Below are 19,364 nucleotides of genomic sequence, written 5' to 3'. Positions count from 1 at the left end.
GTCTTGCCTCGTTGGGCCTCTCAAATCAGCTATAGACTTTAGAGACAATTTAGGAAGGTGAATATCGATCCAATTCAAAGATCTACAATCTACATGTTAGAGTCTAGCTAGAGATGCTAGATCTAGTCTAGAAGGCTTATCAATAAAAATAAAATTATCAATCATTTCTAAAGTTTGTAAAATTATATGTAGATCTAATCTATCTATTTATAATATAATAAAAATCTATGTCTACTTTTTAAATATTTAAAATGATATGGCTGGTGATATTAATTATTTTAATTGAGACATTGACATACTGTCACATACAAAGTAACAAAATAATTAGATCTTATACTAACTCATAGACTCATACCATATAGTATTAAACCTTCGAGTTTACGTTCCACTACCTTGACTTGACTATATTGACTAAATAAAGGGCACTATGATTATAGATGTAGATTATTATCTATGATGATGATGTTTATCAACTGGTAAATCTATAAGTAGTATCGTCACTTTAAGTATAATCAGTATAACTACTGCATTCGTTTCATTCACTGTCTGTATCAAATATTGTGTGAATGACTGAATGTGATGTGAAAGTGAAGTCTAGATTTAGAATAATTTAGATAGAATTGATAGATTATAGAATATAGACTAGATCTACTATTAAAAAGTATTAAATATACTAACTATAGATAATAGTGTCTATACTATAGTATAGCCAGTATGACTCGTATGAGTATACTCATATACTGTAAAAGTGTATAATAGTAAGTATAGCTATAAGACAGACTAGATCATAGATGATCGGTAGATCTAGAATCTAGACTAGAGTCACTAGATTTGACTCTAGATCTATAAATATTCATATTGACAATTATTGATCTCATGTATGGTCTAGATCTAGATAAAATAGACAATAGAGTGGATCTCATGACTGTCTATATTAGATCTATTGATTTTTTTTTTAAAACGTTAAATAAATCTAGACCTTAGTCTTTAACTTTAGTCTAGGCCTAGGTGTTGTAGATCTATATTATTCTAGATATTATACAAGAGATCTAGATCAATATAAGTTCGGTTTTTTAAAAATTCGCATTCGAAATTTTAAATACCCAGATTTAAGTATTTATATACCCATATTGGTAGGTCCGAGTTAATCATTTATTAGATCTATTAAAGCATGTCTATATAAAAGATTATTATTTTAAAAATATATTATTATATAAAAGATATAGTTATGAATATTTACTTTAAAAAAGTAAAGAAAATGAATTTTTCACTTTTGCCAATTAACACTCTGGCTAGCAAAAAGGATGACTCCTCAATACTGTGAAAAGACGATAACTGCATGAGTTGGTTTGGAATTGTATTTTGTAAGACTAATTTTCAAAACATATCCTTCATGAGAGAGAACGAAAAAAGTTTGTCAAAAAAAAAAAGCTGGCTGGACTACGCAAATAATGGACCAGCCTCTCTCTCTTGATATCTTGTTAAGAACATTGGTGACCGGGAAAAGTGGATGGTTTGGTTGCGCGGGACAGATGATAAAAATGACATGTACATAAAAAAATCCAGATTTTGTGTAAAATACCCAAATGAGGAAGTACTGGAAACACCTATTTTAATGAAGTGGCCTTAAAAAAAAATCTTTTGTGACGATCCATTATTCAGGGAAATTGTATCTATTTTATCAGATAGTCAGAAAATGGATAAAGTTTTTACAGATCTAATAAAATATAGTGTGGGGAAGTTTTACTCTCAATGAAGGTCAATCCAAGTGGCTCTCGGAGTAAATTTCTTCTTTGGCATCCTCATCGATTTTTCAAATTGGTATGGTGCGCGAAAAAAGATGCGCGACGGCACTCTGATCATAAAATCTCGAAGCTGGTGTTCCATTAGTATAGTTCCATGTTTCTAATAGCACAGATTTATCATTGTTAGTTTAGAACTTTAGATCATTACAAATGTAATTACATGGCTGATCCAAACTGATTGATACAATTACACTTAATAGGCCTATAACCTTTGTTGTTTCTTTTAAAGTAGTTATAGATCTATGTTTTTCTTGTTACATTTTTACTTTAATAGCTGGAAAGAAGTGCAGAACACTGGTATTCATGTCATTTTGAAATAATCCTGTCTCTGAGAGATACAAGAAATCCTTGCGCTCTAAAACAGTGAGTCTACCAAACTGAGTAGAATTTCGTGTTTCAAAAACAAATTAGAAGTTTTTGATGTTTGACATCTTCATGGGTACGTTTGAATATAAAGTTTATAACACAATGGGTTGCCTGAATTAGTCAGGGAAAGACAATGACGAAGCAGAGTGTAAGTCATTGAGGAACAGGCATGACTAGATTGACACATAAATTGCGTATGACGTGATTATCTTCTCTTTTGAAGTAACGTCTCTGATCGAGACCATTCATTTCTAGAAGGCTTCAACGTTGACCGGCAACGTCACAGCCTGTGGGCTATTTAGACCAATAGCTTGTTGCCACGTCGTACAGACCCGTGAGGTGGCAACGAGCTGTTGTCTAAACCATGAAGATTGGTTTTGCTCTGATCCACAAGATAGGATAAGATACATTTAGTTTCTAGTCGTCTGCAAGTGATTGTTGTATCTGAAATATTTATTCAGTTACAAATCCTTTATTTATCTGGATTGGGATGTATACTTGTCACGTGAATAGAAGGTAATCAAAAAGAAAATATGCAAATAATTTTACGGTTTTATTTAAATAACAAAAAGTAAATAGTGTAACAAAAATTAATGATAGCTACTTTGCTTATATAATCTGAAAATCAACTCCGTAGTCAATCTCTCTTGCTGCTGTAAACTTAAAGACAACAACACAGTTTAAAAAACAAACAAAAAATGCAATTTTGGAGAAGTAGCTTTGTAAGCTTTGAAAACTCCGTGTTACTTCGTTGATGCAATGTCTGACAAATGTTACTGGCCAGAAACTTCGAGCTGAAATGTCGTGACAAGAAGCCAAAAGTCGACATTCGCAGTCACTCAACTGGATAACCCCAAATCACTAAGACCGTGTTGGCCTATCAAGTTTTCCTACACACAATGTTTGCTAATAGCATTCATTTCTTGGGCCAAAGCGCCTCCACACAATACAAAATGTCTTCGAGATTACCATCTAGCAGAGTGTCATCAAGGAAGACCGGAGTTTCCGATACCGCAGCTGCGGGCCCTTTTAATGGAGGAATGACTGGGATGATCTGAGAGAATGGGTAGAACGGAGATAGGTTTGGTTCCCCCTGCAGAGACATTTGTTTCAGGTTTGGTTCCACCTGCAAAGACATTTGTTTCTGCAATTTACCTCTTCGCCTGGTCCAGGTATTAAGCGATAATGACTTTTGAACTGGTTTCGGAGTTTTACGCTGGGTCTTAAGTTCTGGTAACGGGGCAGCCTGTTGCGGGTCTTCGTCCTCTTTGGTTAGAACAAGTTTTGGTATATTGTCTAAGTGGTTGATGGAGTTTGGCGGTTTCAGATTTAAGAGGCTGACACTCCTCCTTTTGGTGTAGGTAGCAGGCAAGGGGGGATAATCGAAACCGTTGTCATGGTTTTCATAGAGGAGATTACCCATGCTAGAGCTCATGTGTGGACCCATCAGGCATCTGTTTTCACTGTCAAACCTGCTATGCATCCCTGCGCGCAGCAACGAAGGGCAGGCAGCAGTGTTGTAGACCCTCCCACTGGTCTTGGATACACTGTCATAGGGCAGCATATTCCCCAGGTCTACGTCCTTGTCCGCGCTGCTGTACAAACTCTCCATTGACGTCTTCTTCATCTCGTCACCTTCCTCCTCAAGGTCATCGCTGAAGGTAGTCTGTCTCGAGTTGCCGCCTGATCTCCAGGCCGACTTGGGGTCCAGGAAATCGTCCGAGCGTGACGAGCCTCGTTGTCGTTGGGTGAGCATTTCTGAGCTGGCGTGGCTCTCGTAAGAGGAAGAATTCTGGCGAAGGTTCGGGGCCCTCCTGGAGCTGCCTCCACAGGATGAGCCACCTCCGCCGGCCGCGGCACCACAGAGGCTGGTTCCAGACGCGTCGCTGCGATTGGCCTGCGAGCCTCCCCCGCACACACGATTGAGCTGCGAGACAAAGACGGATGTGTCCAGGTGGACGTTGTCTGTCTCTGCCATCTCTGCAAGCCATGCTATAAGTTTGTCATACGAGTCTACTGATGGTCCCCGCAGTTCTTCCACTTTGTGAAGCGCGTTCGCTGCAATGAAAATAAATTAAGACAGTTTTAGAAATCTTTTACACATGACACTACACATGACACTACACATTACACTACACATTACACTATACATTACATTACATATTACACTACACATGACACTACACATTACACTATACATTACATTACATATTACACTACACATGACACTACACATGACACTACACATAACACTACACATTACATTACATATTACACAACACATTACACTACTTCGCCCTAATTGATACACTAACATTGTAGTTCTAGACACACAATACATTGGGGGTGACATCGGCTGCTCGGCGATTTCCTATTTTTTTTATTTTTCTATAGAAGTCGTCTGAATGTTCTAACCTTAAAACTTTGTTCTCCAACATTATTTGTATTCCCTTGATGATAAAATAATTAGGGGAGAAGTTTCTATGATTCTGGAAAATACGATTGAGAAAAGTATAAATTAGGGGAAAAGGTCCTCGCATAGTAATAGTTCTTGTAAAGTAATAGGTCCTCGCATAGTAACGGTTTTGTAGAGTAATAAGTCTTGTGTTTGTATGAGTTTAAATATTTGCGGGTCCATTAGTTGAAGTTCCATTAGTTGAAGTTTTATTAGTTAAAGTTATTGTCACGTACGCTTTGTCTATATTTAGCCCAAGGTCTGCCTGCGAGTTTTCAGCTAGCTCGGGAAAATTTCCAAGCATGCAGCAAACTTCTGTTTTGGAATAAATGTGATTGGTTAGAAATATTAATTATTGTACGCTAATCTATATTTTATTGGTCAATTGATTAACCAAGCGACAAAGAGATATTAGTCACATGGTAATACACAAAGGTCTAAAAAGATTCTAGATATTACCGCCAGTCTCGTGTTGGAACTCAAAGGAAGATGACATGATCATATTATTGTGTAGATCATTTAATTTAGTAGAAATATATTTCATGTTTTATTCAATCACAGTATATCATTGTAACTATTGTGAATAGCTTTTCCAAGTTTTGAATTAAAGTATTTGTATTTGTCGAGGAGAAGTTTCTTCATTGAATATATAATAGTGTACTTAGATCGTCTTATTGACTAGCAACTTCTAGATGATCCTCTTATCAACTGACAACTTCAAGATGATCATCCTATCAACTAGTAACTTCTAATGATCATTCTATCAACTGACGATTTCTAGATCCTCGGCAACCACGATCATTGATTGTGCTGTTTAGATCAAGATAATCTTCAACGTGACATCTAACATCATAAAAGATCGTGACATTGGCACATTAATGATCGTGACAGTTATAATAAGTGAAGTTTTGTTGTATCTTTAAGTTTTATTTAATGAAGAATTAAGTCAAATTGTTATTGAATTGAGAAGTTACTTATATGTGAAAGTTGAAGAAGTTTATTAAAGAAGTTTTGAGAGAATACAGATGTTTCTTCATTGAATTTTCAAGTTTCTTCATTGAATGTTCAAGTTATTAATACAATCTCCGGCGTGTGATGATTCTGTTTGATCAACACTTGATATAAGAAGAATTAACCAGAATTAGATAAACAGAAAGCGTCACAGTTAGTATATTTTTGTTTCGCCCGGAACATTTCCTTTTAAAATCTTTCATTAAAGGCACCCCCAACCCCAACACAATTTTTTTTTCTGAAAGTCAAATTTTGTAACAGCCCTATTTTGTCTCTTTCATTCTTAAATCGAACGGCCCACAACTCTGCAATATAAAGTATGCATAAACACATCATAGGGCCCATCAGTTTCAGCTTTCTCGTCTGCCTACATTAAAATCCCTCCCCCCCCCCCTCCACCGTTATGTGGAATGTGTAATTCTAGGTCTAATCTAGATCTAGAGGAGAATTAGATTGAGATCTAGATCTGTGTAGAAAATAAACATGAATAAAATAACAAAATGGAAGGAAAGAGTATAGGCCCTTACTTGTGTTAATGTTAATAAATGCATAAGAAGGAAGGAAGAATAGTTTTTAACAATAGACATTTAAATGATGGCTTTAAAAATGTATTGGGTCGCAATGGTGAATAAAAAAATTATTTTTTGTAAATTTAACCACTGCGTTTTCGTTCTTAAAAATGGCTTAGTTGTTCTAAGCGCAAGTTAAGTAAAAACAGGTTAAATTTTCGTATTTTATCGTCCACAGCAAAGTGGCAAAATTAGAAATTATCAGTCAGTCAGTTATCTGAACAAGAAATTGACAAATGTGGTAAAATTTTCCCCAGTCCAGTGTGTAGTCATTGCTTAAGTAAATTAACTTCTAGTTGTAACCTAACTATGAATCTATTGGTACAGTTAGGCCTAAGGTTTATGGCCATATAAAGCAATGGGATGGATATTTAAGCGTTTGCTTGCTATTGCAAATATTGGAGTGGATTAAAGGACATTCCTATTATTTCAATTAATTAATTAAATTATCCTTGATTGTGGTGAATAAGCTTAGGAGAATACATTTTAGACGATATTTGGTGAGTTCATTCAACAGGAAATGACCAACTTGTTTTTGACTCGCACTGGTTTGAAAAAAAAATGCCCATACTTGCACAGCCCTATTGTCAATGTGTAAACTGAAGGAAGGACAAACTTAAAGAAAACTATCCTCGCTGTGTTCTACAGTAACACAGTCACAATGACCGCCGTTTCCCTTAGGGCCTATACTATCTGGAGATAGACACTCTTAAAGATAATTATAAGCTATGCATTAGTTCCTATATGAGACGCTAATGCTAATGAAGTTCTATGAAAGAGAGGGAACAAGCCTCGTGGCCACAGGACGGACTCGGCCAGGCCAGATACAGACTATCACTCATACAGCTTGACCTCTTCCTCCCAAAGCCGTTTTAATGACGTCTGTTTTGGTATGGCCTCTGGTCGGAAAACAACGTGCGTGTGTGTGTAGTGGCGTGAAGTTGAAGGCTAACAATAGTTTATGCTGTGAAAGAGGAGCAGACGTGTTATGCGAGTGTTTCTTTTTTACCAAGTCAGATTTAAAGAAAAAAATAATTACCAATGTGAGGAGTTTACTAGAACAAGACTGAAGTAGATTTCCTAGTGAAGTTCCCCATTCATACTTTGCGATCTATAGGGCAGATGATGCATAGGTCATCTGTTTCTGTGGCCCACGATAAAAGAGGGTGACATGTGGCCAGCACAACGACCAACCACCTTTAATTTCCCCCAACTAATTACAGGTAACCGTTAGAGATGGATGGACTCAGATCCCGAAATTAAAAATTCCAGTTTTCATCTGGATTCGAACCCTGAGCCTCGGTTTGGAAGCCAAGCGCTTTACTACAGCGCCCCCAGTAGATTCCCTACTCACTGAAAGTCGATGTGTGTATTTGATCCTGCAGTAGTCAATTATTTTCTCGTCACAGTTTATCTCCGGTTCTTGCCCTTCGTCTTCTAGGGCTCTATGAGATCAACGTGACTAACAAATGTGTCCACATTATCTTAATACCAGGGTCAAACATCTGTTTTTGTTTTTTGAAATGCTTAAAAAGTTTTAATTGTTTCGGATGTTCCAAAGATGATTACATTCTAGCCCAAACCTCCCACAGAACAGCACGGTTCGGAGGCCGTTTGAGGTTTAGGTTTGAGAACCCGTGTCTTAAGTATTGGTCTATGTTGATACATTACAACTATCACCGGAACTAAAAAAAAATTAACACCGTAAGTTTCCACACCTGTCTTAGTTTGAGGCATGCTAGTTTGAATGTTCATATAATATGCTAACTTAGAATATTCTAGTTTGAATGTTCATATATGGTCCTAGTCAGTGCTTTGATGGTAAAAAAAAAAAAAAAGTTACCGGTACTCAGTGACTAGGTGCCGGTACTCAGTGATGGATTGCCTAACTTTTAACTACTAATAAATTAATAACAAACGTTAAAATACAAGAAAAGTAATACTTTTTTTCCCCACATTCAAAAAGGTGCCGGTACGCCGTACCGTCACACACACACAAAAAGCACTGGTCCTAGTCCTAGAATGTTCTAGTTTGAACTTTAAAATGCTATGTTTCAAATAATGATGAGGAGAGGTGAGGGGGTGATCTACTCCTGGAACTAAGTCTACAAAGCTTCCTTTGACCTTGAATATATCAGCAGACGTGACGATGCATGAGAACTTGTCGGAGCTGTAACAAATAGCTTAGTGTATGTTGAAACTGCTAATATATATCTATATATTATAACGCAATTGATTGGGATGTACTCTATACGCTAAGGCCATGACACACACACACACACACACCTATCACTAATTCTACCACTTGAGGTGGACGAGAAAAAAACCTTAAAATCTGTTTCCACTTTTAAAATAAACATACAAACAAGCTAAATAGAAAAATACTTTAAAAAAAAAAAAGAATCTATTTCTACTTTTAAACATACAAACAAGCTAAATAGAAAAATACTTAAAAAAAAAACTTATCTAAAGGGAGGAGCTCCACATGTACAACTATATGTCTCAATAATGTAGAAGTTATTTTCCCTTTTCCATATCAAACAAAATAATGACTAATGATTAATAGACTAATTAGTTAATTTTTAAATTGACTCAATTTTTGCTATGTACAATAAATAATTGTTTGATCCGAGAATGAGTATGGGAGACAGACAGACAGACCGACTTAATATAAACTTTGTAAAAAAAAAAAAGACAACTGGCCAGACACCTTGTAATCAAGGAACTATTTATTGACGCGAATGAATTTAGTTAAAGCTGAGTTTAACAATTAATGACTCAAGACACCCTGGGGAGGCAACTCTTCTTTGTACACATTTCTTGGACAGTTTGGGTAGCTACTAAACCAGAAATTCAAAGCTCATAGTGTTAAATCTGAAACAAGTACATCTAGATAAAGATCTAGATTTACATTTAATTAAAACAATGTTCTGAGAACACAGAGAGAAAAAAACATTCCTTTTATATCGTGAAAGTCTAATGTACAAAAAGATTGATCGCTTCTCAAATAACAGAACTCTCTAGTTACAAAATACATTAAAGGTCAGCTTTACTCTCATCGTCTCATGGGAGTTTTAGGCCTTGGAGAAAGAGAAATATTTTGAAAGCGGTTTAGCCAAATCATCCATTAGCCACATTTCGAAATCTAGGATTCGAAAAAATAAAAGTAATTTAATACCAAGGGGAGGTCAATCCCGAAGAACTAAATTGTCTGTATTTTTTTAGGTGTTTGTTTCTATGTAGAAATGTTCCCTTTTTCTCTTTAAACTTCAGTTCCATTGTTTCGTGATTTTGACAGAATCTCGAGAAAATTACAATGTTTAGTTTCCCAGAGATTCTCCAGACCTGTGCTTTCGTACGCTGTCCATGATATTGACTCGGAATTGTTAACTTAAGAAATACAAATTCAAGTAATATATAAGAAAAAAAATTATTCAGAATGGGCTAAATAACATGACTGGAATCGAATAACGTGATTATGCCATGGAAGTTTTTGTTACTTTTTATATCAACACTATAGGCCTACTTGTTACTTCTTCCACACTCATTTTCGGATCAAATTGTAACTTTAGACAATTATTTATTGTACATTACATAACATAACATAATCAATTAAAAATTAGCCAGTTGGTCAATTAATTATTGGTAATTAATTATCTTGTTTTATATCGAAAAAAAGGAAATACATTCTACATCATTGATTGATACAGATGTAAATGTGGAGTTATTCGATTCAAATGAGCTTTTTTTAAATAACTATTTCTTTTTAATTTTGCTTATTTTTTTTAATTAAAAAAATAAAGTATAATAGCAATAACAATCTACTAAGCGCTACTTTGACAAATAAATGTTTTATCAGGACTGGATTTTGGTTGTTCAAAGTGTACGAATACATAGGACCTCCAGGCTGAAAGGGTCTCCCAAAGCCTTAACTGCAAGACTGAGACCGTTATAAATAGTAATAATTAGGTTACAGTTAGCCTACCAATTAGCACAGGATAAGGACCGCTAATATACAGAGTCCGGCCTGGTATCATTAGTGGCATTTCCGATGGTCTAGAAATGTATACTTCACATTTAAAGATAAAAAAAACAAAATTCAGATCAGACTGTCTTCAACGATATTTTTTTTTATATATTGTTATAGTAATTTGAATTGTTATACAATTCAAGGATGTTTCACTCAAGTTCATTCACATTTAATCCCACAATAATGTTCTGAAGAAAACTCAGAAAACTCATTTTCCCCCATTGAAATATATTTCAATTGATCAGAAAAGTTTGTCGTTTCCTTAACAAGCGTTAAAATAAAACAAGAACCAGCAGAAACTTTGACATTTTGTGTGAGGCAATTGTTGAACTTCTTTATGTTGTGTCTGTTCTTTTTATGTGAATGTTTCTGTTGTGTTGTCTTTATATGAGAAGAGAGTCCTTGTCATCACAACAAATTTTCATAAGTATCAATAAAGCAGTCTTAGTCTTTGTCTTAACCTCTTTTTGTTTATAGAACAAAAGCTCAAATTCAGGCTATTTATATATGTAATAGTTTCACTTTTTTGTCTATGATATGCATTTCAAAACTGACGATACATTTCTTTCAATAACATTTCCAAGCTATGTATTTTATGTTGGAAGGTGATTGGTAAAAAAAAAAAAAAAGAAATACACAAAGTTATTGACGTCATCTAGATCTAGTTCTAGTGTCAAGACCGACAACTCTACTATTCACGCAGGGGACAGACTAATTGTGTGTCTATTAGATAGATTGGGTTTCCGTACGGTCATCTCACTGAGGAGTCTATTTATGCCTACAGTGTGACCTTTCTCTCCTCTCCTTTGTGAGATTAATTCCTGGCTCTATCGGAACTGATGTTGAGGGCGGAGGGATACGAGATGAGGGATGCTGTGCAGACGGGCGGAGTAACTCGGAGGTGAATTGGCTGGTAATAAGTTCAGACAAGGTGAAAGACTCATTTGTTACTTGTCGTGTGCTAGAGTCAGAGTAAAGCTTTTTTTTTTCTACTAGACCTCACTAGTGAGACTTAAGTGAACCAACTGTGAGACAAAGATCAACCAATGTTGACTGGTTTCTAATAGACTTCTCAGCGCTCTAAATTGAAACAAAAAAAAATAATTTCAATCCGTTTCCAAGATCACAAAAAGTTGGCATTCATTTAATCTTGAGCCAAGATTTACAAGCCAATTAAATTTCAATTCAGTTTTCAGGTCCGCATATATTCAATTTATTAAAAAATATTGTGATGTCGGATATTCACTATCTTTTCTAGTTTACGAGATTTAAACGGGACGGACGGACGGACGGACAGACGGACGGACAGGCCACACAAAACTAATAGCGCCTTTTACCCTTTCAGGGGCCGCTAAAAACACTATACAGATAAAAATAAACATTTAAAATGTGTACCCTGAATCATATGACAAACTTGTTTTTTTCCTCCAAATCTCTGATTTCCAAAACAACATCTTGATGATACAGTATGGAAAATGTAAGTAACAGTTGAAACAAATGTTTGAAAAAAAAGTATTAATGACATTAACAGAATAAAGCGTGGCAAGATTTGCATGAGGCAAATAAATAAATAAATATATATATATATATATATATATATATATATATATGTATATATATATATATATATATATATATATATATATATATATATATATATATATATATATATATATATATATATATATATAAAAGAAAAAATTCTTCTGAAATTGCAAACTATACGAAAAAGTCACGAAAATCTCCTGAGATTATTAAAACCTTCAGAAAACTGATGCAAATCTCCTTTTAAAAAAGACAAAATTGTCATTTCGGGGTGTCATTCAATATGGTTAACACCATCCTACTCTCGATTAAATTAACGGCGTCAGCTTTTATTTAATAAAAATGTAATAACAAGGCGAATTTTAACCAAAACAAAAAGTTCAAATACTTAATTCACTTTAATAGTCACTGGCATACAAATAAAGATCTAAATCTATCTCGACCTCCTAAAACAAAAAAAGAAAAAAAAAGCGAAATTTTGCTTGTCGATAGTAAATCTAAAAGGCAGATCTGAATGTTTATCGGCTTTTTGTTAGAAAACTCCTATCTATTGTAGATGGCTCTTAAAGTTAATTTGGCAGTGATTTTGCACTTAGTAAAGTATGAATAAAATGCAAAGACGAATTTATTTTCTAATTTAAAATCTTAATTTTCACTTATTATTCTTATCCCTACCCAGACTGAGCCCCGCGCAATCCATTTCGCATAGAGCACCTCAATCTGTAGACCGGCTCTGCACTCAGGACACGAGATTTTAAATCTTAAAACACGAGATGGCATTGACTCTCAAGACACGAGATGATATTGAATTGACTCTGATGACACGAGATGGTATTGACTCTCATGACACGAGATGGTATTGACTCTCAAGACACGAGATGGTATTGACTCTCATGACACGAGATGGTATTGACTCTTATGTCACGAGATGAGATTTGACTCTCTTGACACGAGATGGTATTGACTCTCAAGACCTGAGATGGTATTGACTCTCGTGACACGAGATGGTATCCTAACATTGTTACGAGAGTGGAGGTAGGTTGTCTGGAGAGAAAGAGGACGGAGCACCCCTCCCCCTGGGTTTGATTCACCTGTGGTATTGTTGGTACAGCTTTACTGTGATATCAGATAGGCACGTGGGTGGCAAGTCAGGGGAGGGTGTTTTTGTTTATTTGGGGGATTGTTAGTTTGTATGTGGTGACGAATCGGGCTTCATATAATACCAGAATGAAGAGGTTTTCTATTAGTATGAAAAGAAGCTTGATATATTTTAAGTAAATTCGAATAACAGTCTAATACCTAGATCTATAATAATATGCATACTATGTGTAGCTGTTATAGTATTTATAATCAAAACACTTTCCAGTCACTCACTAAAATCAGTCCATTTACAAGACATTCCATATTGGTATGTACCACATTTTACAAAAAACAATGTCATGAAACTCAGTGCCTATTTGGTAGTCTACATCATAGGCAGTGCCACATTTCTAGCAGTGTAAGCAGTTGACTCTCACGGTCTTGTGTGTGTGTGTGTGATCCACGATCTAAGACATGCCAGACTTGAGTAACATTTCATAGACCTACTAAGCATGTAAAAAAAAATGTGAAAAATGAGATTGAATGTATGGGTGACCTAATGTGTACACGGGTATTTCCCCTTGTTATTAAAGATTTTGTGACTTCCTGAAAAGCTAATGGAGTAGAAACAAACAAAGACCCGAGCATTGTGCAAGTAACACCAAACCCTCGTTAACCTGTAATCATTCCAACAGATACATTCTTACTCGACCCAAGAAAACATAAAGAAACAAAAGAAATACACAAAATAGATTTATAACAAACGAATATTCACATTTGATTAGAGAAACATACTTAGTGAAATCACTACAAAAAAATGACACCCTGAAGGAGACTAAAAAGTAAAGTAGCAATAGTGCACAAAACACTGAGACATAATTTACAATACAAAGAAAAAACCTAATAAAATACTCAGACACAAATATAAAGTCACATTTCTTATTCTATAAGCTAGGGCAAATTTTATACCAGTGCTTCTTTTACCCTAGTGTCATTAGAGCTTGAAATGGGTTGCATGAATCAGGCAGGAAAACCAACGACTTAGCAGACTTTACGTCTCTCATTAAAATACATGACTAGATTGACACATGAATACACCTAGGACGTAATTATCTTCTTTTTTTTTAAATAACGTCTATAATTTATAAGATAAGATTAGCCCTATGGGTTTATAAATATATACACTTTCATTGGGAATTTCTGCAGGAATTCACCTATTTGGGGACAACAATAGCCAGCAACCTAGATTTAGACACTGAGCTGAGAAAAAGAATAGGAAAGGCTTCTGCAGCAATGGCAAAACTCTCCAAGCGCGTGTGGGAAAATACCAAATTGACTACGGCAACAAAAATCCTGGTCTACAATGCCTGCGTTCTGAGCACACTTCTTTATGACAGTGAGAGCTGGGCAACTTACATGCGTTAAGAACACATATTAAACAGCTTCCATTTACGCTGCTTGCGACGCATAATGTGCATCTCCTGGAGGGATTGTGTCACCAACCAGAGAAGACGACGCTGGCTCGGTCATGTCACTCACATGCCAGATGGAAGAATCCCTTAAGACAGCTGAACTTGCAGAGGGAGTCAGCCCTACAGAGATGTCTGCAAGCGAGACATGAGAGCCACGAGCATCGACCAAAGTATGTGGGAGGAGATAGCCCAAGACCAGACAGCATGGAGACAGTCTGTACGTGATGGTACGAACTTCGCCCAATGCAAAAAAAAACGAAGCTGCGCCAGCCAAGAGAAAGAAAAAGAAAGCTGCCCTGTCAGCTAGCCCTAACACTGATGCATATACATGCACGAAATGTGGCAGACTCTGCCGCTCCAGAATTAGCTTGATCAGTCACGCCAGATTCTGCCCCATCTCAAGACGTAACCAAAGCCAGTGACTCATATGGGCGCATCCATTGTCTTCCGAGACAGAAGGAGCCATGTATACATGCACTTTTATTTATAGTCTTTCATTCCTTTCGAAACAGTAATAAATGTTCCTATCAGGTTACTGCACGACTGAGAGTATCGCCTGAGATACCAAAGTAATACACGCACGTCATCCTGATAAGAAACACATAAACCAAATTTCTTACGCGAACAATTTAATGCTAATGTTTATCGAGCTCTTCAAGTCCTCCAATTTGAACTAGATAATGACTAGAAAAGTTGTCTTGGATTGCGTAACACCTAATCGATATGAAAGCTCGCCGGTTGTCTCCCATCTTACAGAAATGCAGAACAAAGGGAGACAATACTTGTCAGATTACAACTGGTATTAAAAAGAAGAGTAGAGAATAAACGAACAAAATAATTTTTTTATTATTATTGTGAAGACATTTTTTACATCGATTTTTGCAAGAAGAAATATCGACAATTTCGTTTTACAACAGTGTATCCTTTCAGTGAAGGCCTTTCGTCAGATCAGTGCGAATCAAAACTAGACGTTATTGAAGCCGATTATAAGGTCGTTATAAAGTTATGTATACAACACATTTCGCAATGGACCTCATTCCCCAATCCTAAACAAACAACATTTTGCCACGTGGTTCTCTTTATCTTCTATACAAATTACGCAATCCATAAAGGCTGTCACGTGATACGTAATTTTCATTGTTTTATCAATATTATCACGTGGCTAAATGTTGTTTGTTTACAATGGGTGAATGAGGTCCATTCGAAAGTACATTATTCATAGCGTTGTATGTGTGTCAGTGATGTGCACGATAATCTAAACAATGTCAAGGACACTAAATTGAAACTTAAAATTGCCAACTAAATAAAAGTTACAAATAGAAGACCTCAATAAATGTAATTCTGAAGTGTTAAAAAGTTTACAAGAAGGATTCTATAACATTTAAAAAAAAAAAAACATAGCTTATCAGCACATCTTTTATTTTCTACACCTGATACAATAAATAGCAAGCATTAGTTATTAGCCATTTATGAAAATCTGCGATAATGTGTTACGTAGGTTAGTATATTTGTGAAAAGGTTTATTTTATTAGCCTACATAAAAAAATGTGGTTGGCCTTTAATGTGACCAAATATTCCGGGCCATTGTTTCTTGTATTATCTACAAAAAAGATATTTACCAAATAATTAGAAATAATAATTGCGCAATAATAATGATTGACAATGTTAATACATATTTTTCTTTTAGTAGATATCTATAGATATAAGAATTTGTCACCAGACGATAGTACTTATATTAACTAACTTTTGGAGTAATCTCCCTTGTCGCGATTGATGACCTTTCTTGAACTTTGGTATTAGTTGAACATTAAAGGACACGCGCCCAGCAGACACTGAATAATTCACCACATGGTCGCTCATTACTCACGCTCACTAAACTCACGTGACCAAGTAGCAGACGTTCCAGTACAAATATGTACATACACACATTCTACTGATAATGAAGAAGGCGTTGTGGCCGAGGGGTAGAGCGATCGACCTCCAAACCGAAAGGTTTCTAGCGAAGACTGCAATTTTACTTTTCTGAAATGTTTAGAATTCCTCAGCTCTAATGGGTACCAGACATAAGTAAGGACAAGTAAAGGCATTGTTGTGGCAGCTTAACACCCTCGTTAACCGTACGCAGTGTTTCACATGACTACGTAGCCTAAACCCAGTTGCGACCTGCAAATTTTTCCGCACTCATGCAGACCAAGCCGTTGTTCGCCTGCAGTCTATTTTCTTTTCGTCTTATGCACCTGTCTTGAACAAAGGTTTTTCTTTGGGTCTCAAATGTGGGTCCCGCGGCTTTTGTGAGAGCTCTCCAACTGTCTCTTTCGGGGGCCATCTTCTGCCAGGTACTTTCTTCTATGCCAGTGAGGGCGAAATGGCGCCTGATCTTTATGGCGCTTACGTGGGGCACCTGTGTTACGCCGCCCTCCTTTAAGCTCGCCAAAGAAGATCTCCTTTAGCATGCGGTCGTCTCCCATGCGGGATAGGTGTCCTACCCAGCGCAGCTGTCGATTGATAATTAGTGTTTCTATAGTGTATACTGTCAACACCGGCCTCCAGCAGAACATAGTTATAGGTATTGTGGTCGTACCATAAATAGAATCTAGAAGCTAGAATAATAGGAAACCTATTTGAAAATTCTTAAACATATGTAACTTGGACTTTGGTTCAATGATCATTCATCTCATAGCATTTGTTAGCACGCCATGAAGCCTGGATTTTAGTTCAATAACATGTGGACGATTGTGGGATTCTCCTTGTCTAGCGTCGCTTTAAGCCAGCTATATAGGAACACTTCTAGAATGCCGTCTAGTGGTAGATAGATATCTTTTGTATGCACTATTGATCTAGCAGATCATTTGAGGTAATTCCTTAATGGACATAGTTATGTATAATGTGTTAATATAGATCTGTGCTGCTCTGTTCTAGTCTGTCACATTTTTTTTACAAAGATTACATCAACTCACTCTGTTTGTCTGTCTGTTTGTCTGTCTGGTAACATTTTGTACACGTTTTTTCCCCACTTCCCATGCTCGGATCAAGTTAAAATTTTACATAAGTATTCATAGTCGATGACAATATATGAATCAATAAAAACAAATTAACCAATTAATTAATCAATAAGAGGTAATTAATAATTTTGTTTCAACTAGAAAAAATGGAGCTTATACATGCAGCATTCAGACAAATAGTAGTGATTTTCGGTAGATAAGCTTTGCTTTTAAGAAATATTTTTTTTTATATTTTTGTATAGGTTACGTTCAATCTGATGTGATAGCGCTCTACAACTTCCACGGAGTCTGTTGTTTCAAAGTTACAGTATGTATATAACAAAGGCCTATTTTCAGGTGGCTACCTGACTGGATCCGACATACCTCAAACTATCATCGCCATGGTCTCAGTTTGAATCCTGCCCACTGCTATCTTTATTTTTGAAAGGAACGCCCGAAGCTTATAAAACCAAAGATTCTAAACTGATGATGAAATAAAATTCTCTTAGTCCGTACAACGATATAAAGATATTCACGGTCAACTGATCAATGTCAAGGACGCTAAATTTAACTTCAATGTTGCCAACTCAAATTTAAAAAAACCCAAAAAACAAACGATATTGAGCTTCAAAAATTGGATGCTGCTTTGCGAAAAAAAAAATCTGACACACAAAAGAATCTCTACAAGCTCTATAGCGCCTTATGCTATTTGTTATCTATTCTTCGTTCAATAACTTACTGGATTGCTGAGTCCCATATTTAAATCGTTAACTTAAATACACAATATAGAAACTATTGTTTAAAAAGAGATAGACACAACATAGTATCTTATCTTATAAATGACATTCGTTACTTCGAAAACAAGGTCAGGACTGAGAGGCTGAAAGAGGCTCACAACAGCACGCACACCTATGCTCACAGATCTACTTCTGCCTGAATAAAGGTCTTCTGCAGGTCGGAATGCAGGGCTTACTTCCCTACCCACCAGGGCCGGTTTTAAGTAAGTGGAGGCCCAGGGGCAGGATTTGTTTTTCGAAAGCGTTAATAAAAACCAACTTATTAATAGTAAAACTCATATATCTAAAAGCATGTACTATTTTAGTCGAAAGAAATAGAGTACTTGTACATATAATCTTATTTCCCTACTTTAAAAAAAAATTGATATGCATAAGTTGCTCTAAAAAATTATCGATGGTTCGGGGTTCGAAACCTGCATGCCTCCCTAAAAGAGGTTTGGGCCATGATGTAAGGGACATCCGAAACATGTAAAACAAACAAAGAAATATAAGGAAATCTTTTTCAGTTGAATTTTTGTTTTTAAATATCAAAACAATTGCACATCATTTATAATTTTGTAATATTTATTGGTTTTGACATGTTGGGTCTAACTTTGTAAACTGTTGCTTAGAATGTGTATAGTGGGAACGGGTTATATTTTGTTTTATATTATAACGAGCCGTGTCCTATATCACCATTCGCACAGGTCTCTTTAATAAGTCAATTGTAAACAAATTTCTCTGTAATGCAAATCTGGTGCCAACTTTTATGTGACTAGCCCATGAGAAGTGTAAAGCTACATATCAACGTATTCTCTAAAACTAACAAATGGTCTTGTCAGAATATTTTTGAATTCTGTTTGTCTTACCACAGGCTAATTAGACCAGCCTGTTTTACGGAACGAATTCATAAGATATAAGCAAGTTCTATTAGGCAGTCGAATCCGGTTAATTTGACAATCCGGTTATTAGGACCAAAACGATCACGTTCCGATGTGTTCTGATTAACTGGATTCGAATACATACATTCTTTTCTGTTGTTTTTGTTTTGTTCTGTCTAATCATCCAATGACCTTAACGGAAGCATGGCAATGTCCAATTGAATAGAGTTGGCTAATTAAGTGGATGGATGGACATAACATCTCAATTAGATTGGGTTGTCTACCTTCTTTTTTTTTTGTCTAAGGTCTGTGTGTCTGAGAGAAAAAGTGCTTGTGTGTTTACATGTCTTGTGTTTGTGGAAGAGTGCTAGCGTGTAGATGTCTGAGACAGTA

At 35.9% G+C, this 19,364-nt stretch overlaps 1 protein-coding gene across 2 annotated transcripts in view; it reads right to left on the bottom strand.

Annotated features, from left to right (window-relative positions):
* Positions 1–2,711: 2,711 nt before the first annotated feature.
* Positions 2,712–19,364, bottom strand: part of LOC106060264 (uncharacterized) — a 72,354-nt gene continuing 55,701 nt past the window's right edge. For both annotated transcript variants that reach the window (XM_056024377.1, XM_056024378.1), the window contains exon 3: positions 2,712–4,229. In XM_056024377.1, the coding sequence (XP_055880352.1) occupies positions 3,088–4,229 (1,142 nt within the window). In that variant the 3' untranslated portion in view covers positions 2,712–3,087. The remainder of the gene's footprint in view (positions 4,230–19,364) is intronic.

The sequence above is a fragment of the Biomphalaria glabrata genome, chromosome 3 (assembly GCF_947242115.1).
Source record: "Biomphalaria glabrata chromosome 3, xgBioGlab47.1, whole genome shotgun sequence".
Classification (NCBI taxonomy): domain Eukaryota; kingdom Metazoa; phylum Mollusca; class Gastropoda; family Planorbidae; genus Biomphalaria; species Biomphalaria glabrata.
The sequence above is the reverse complement of the archived record's forward strand: the minus strand, read 5'-3'. Positions and strand labels throughout refer to the sequence as shown.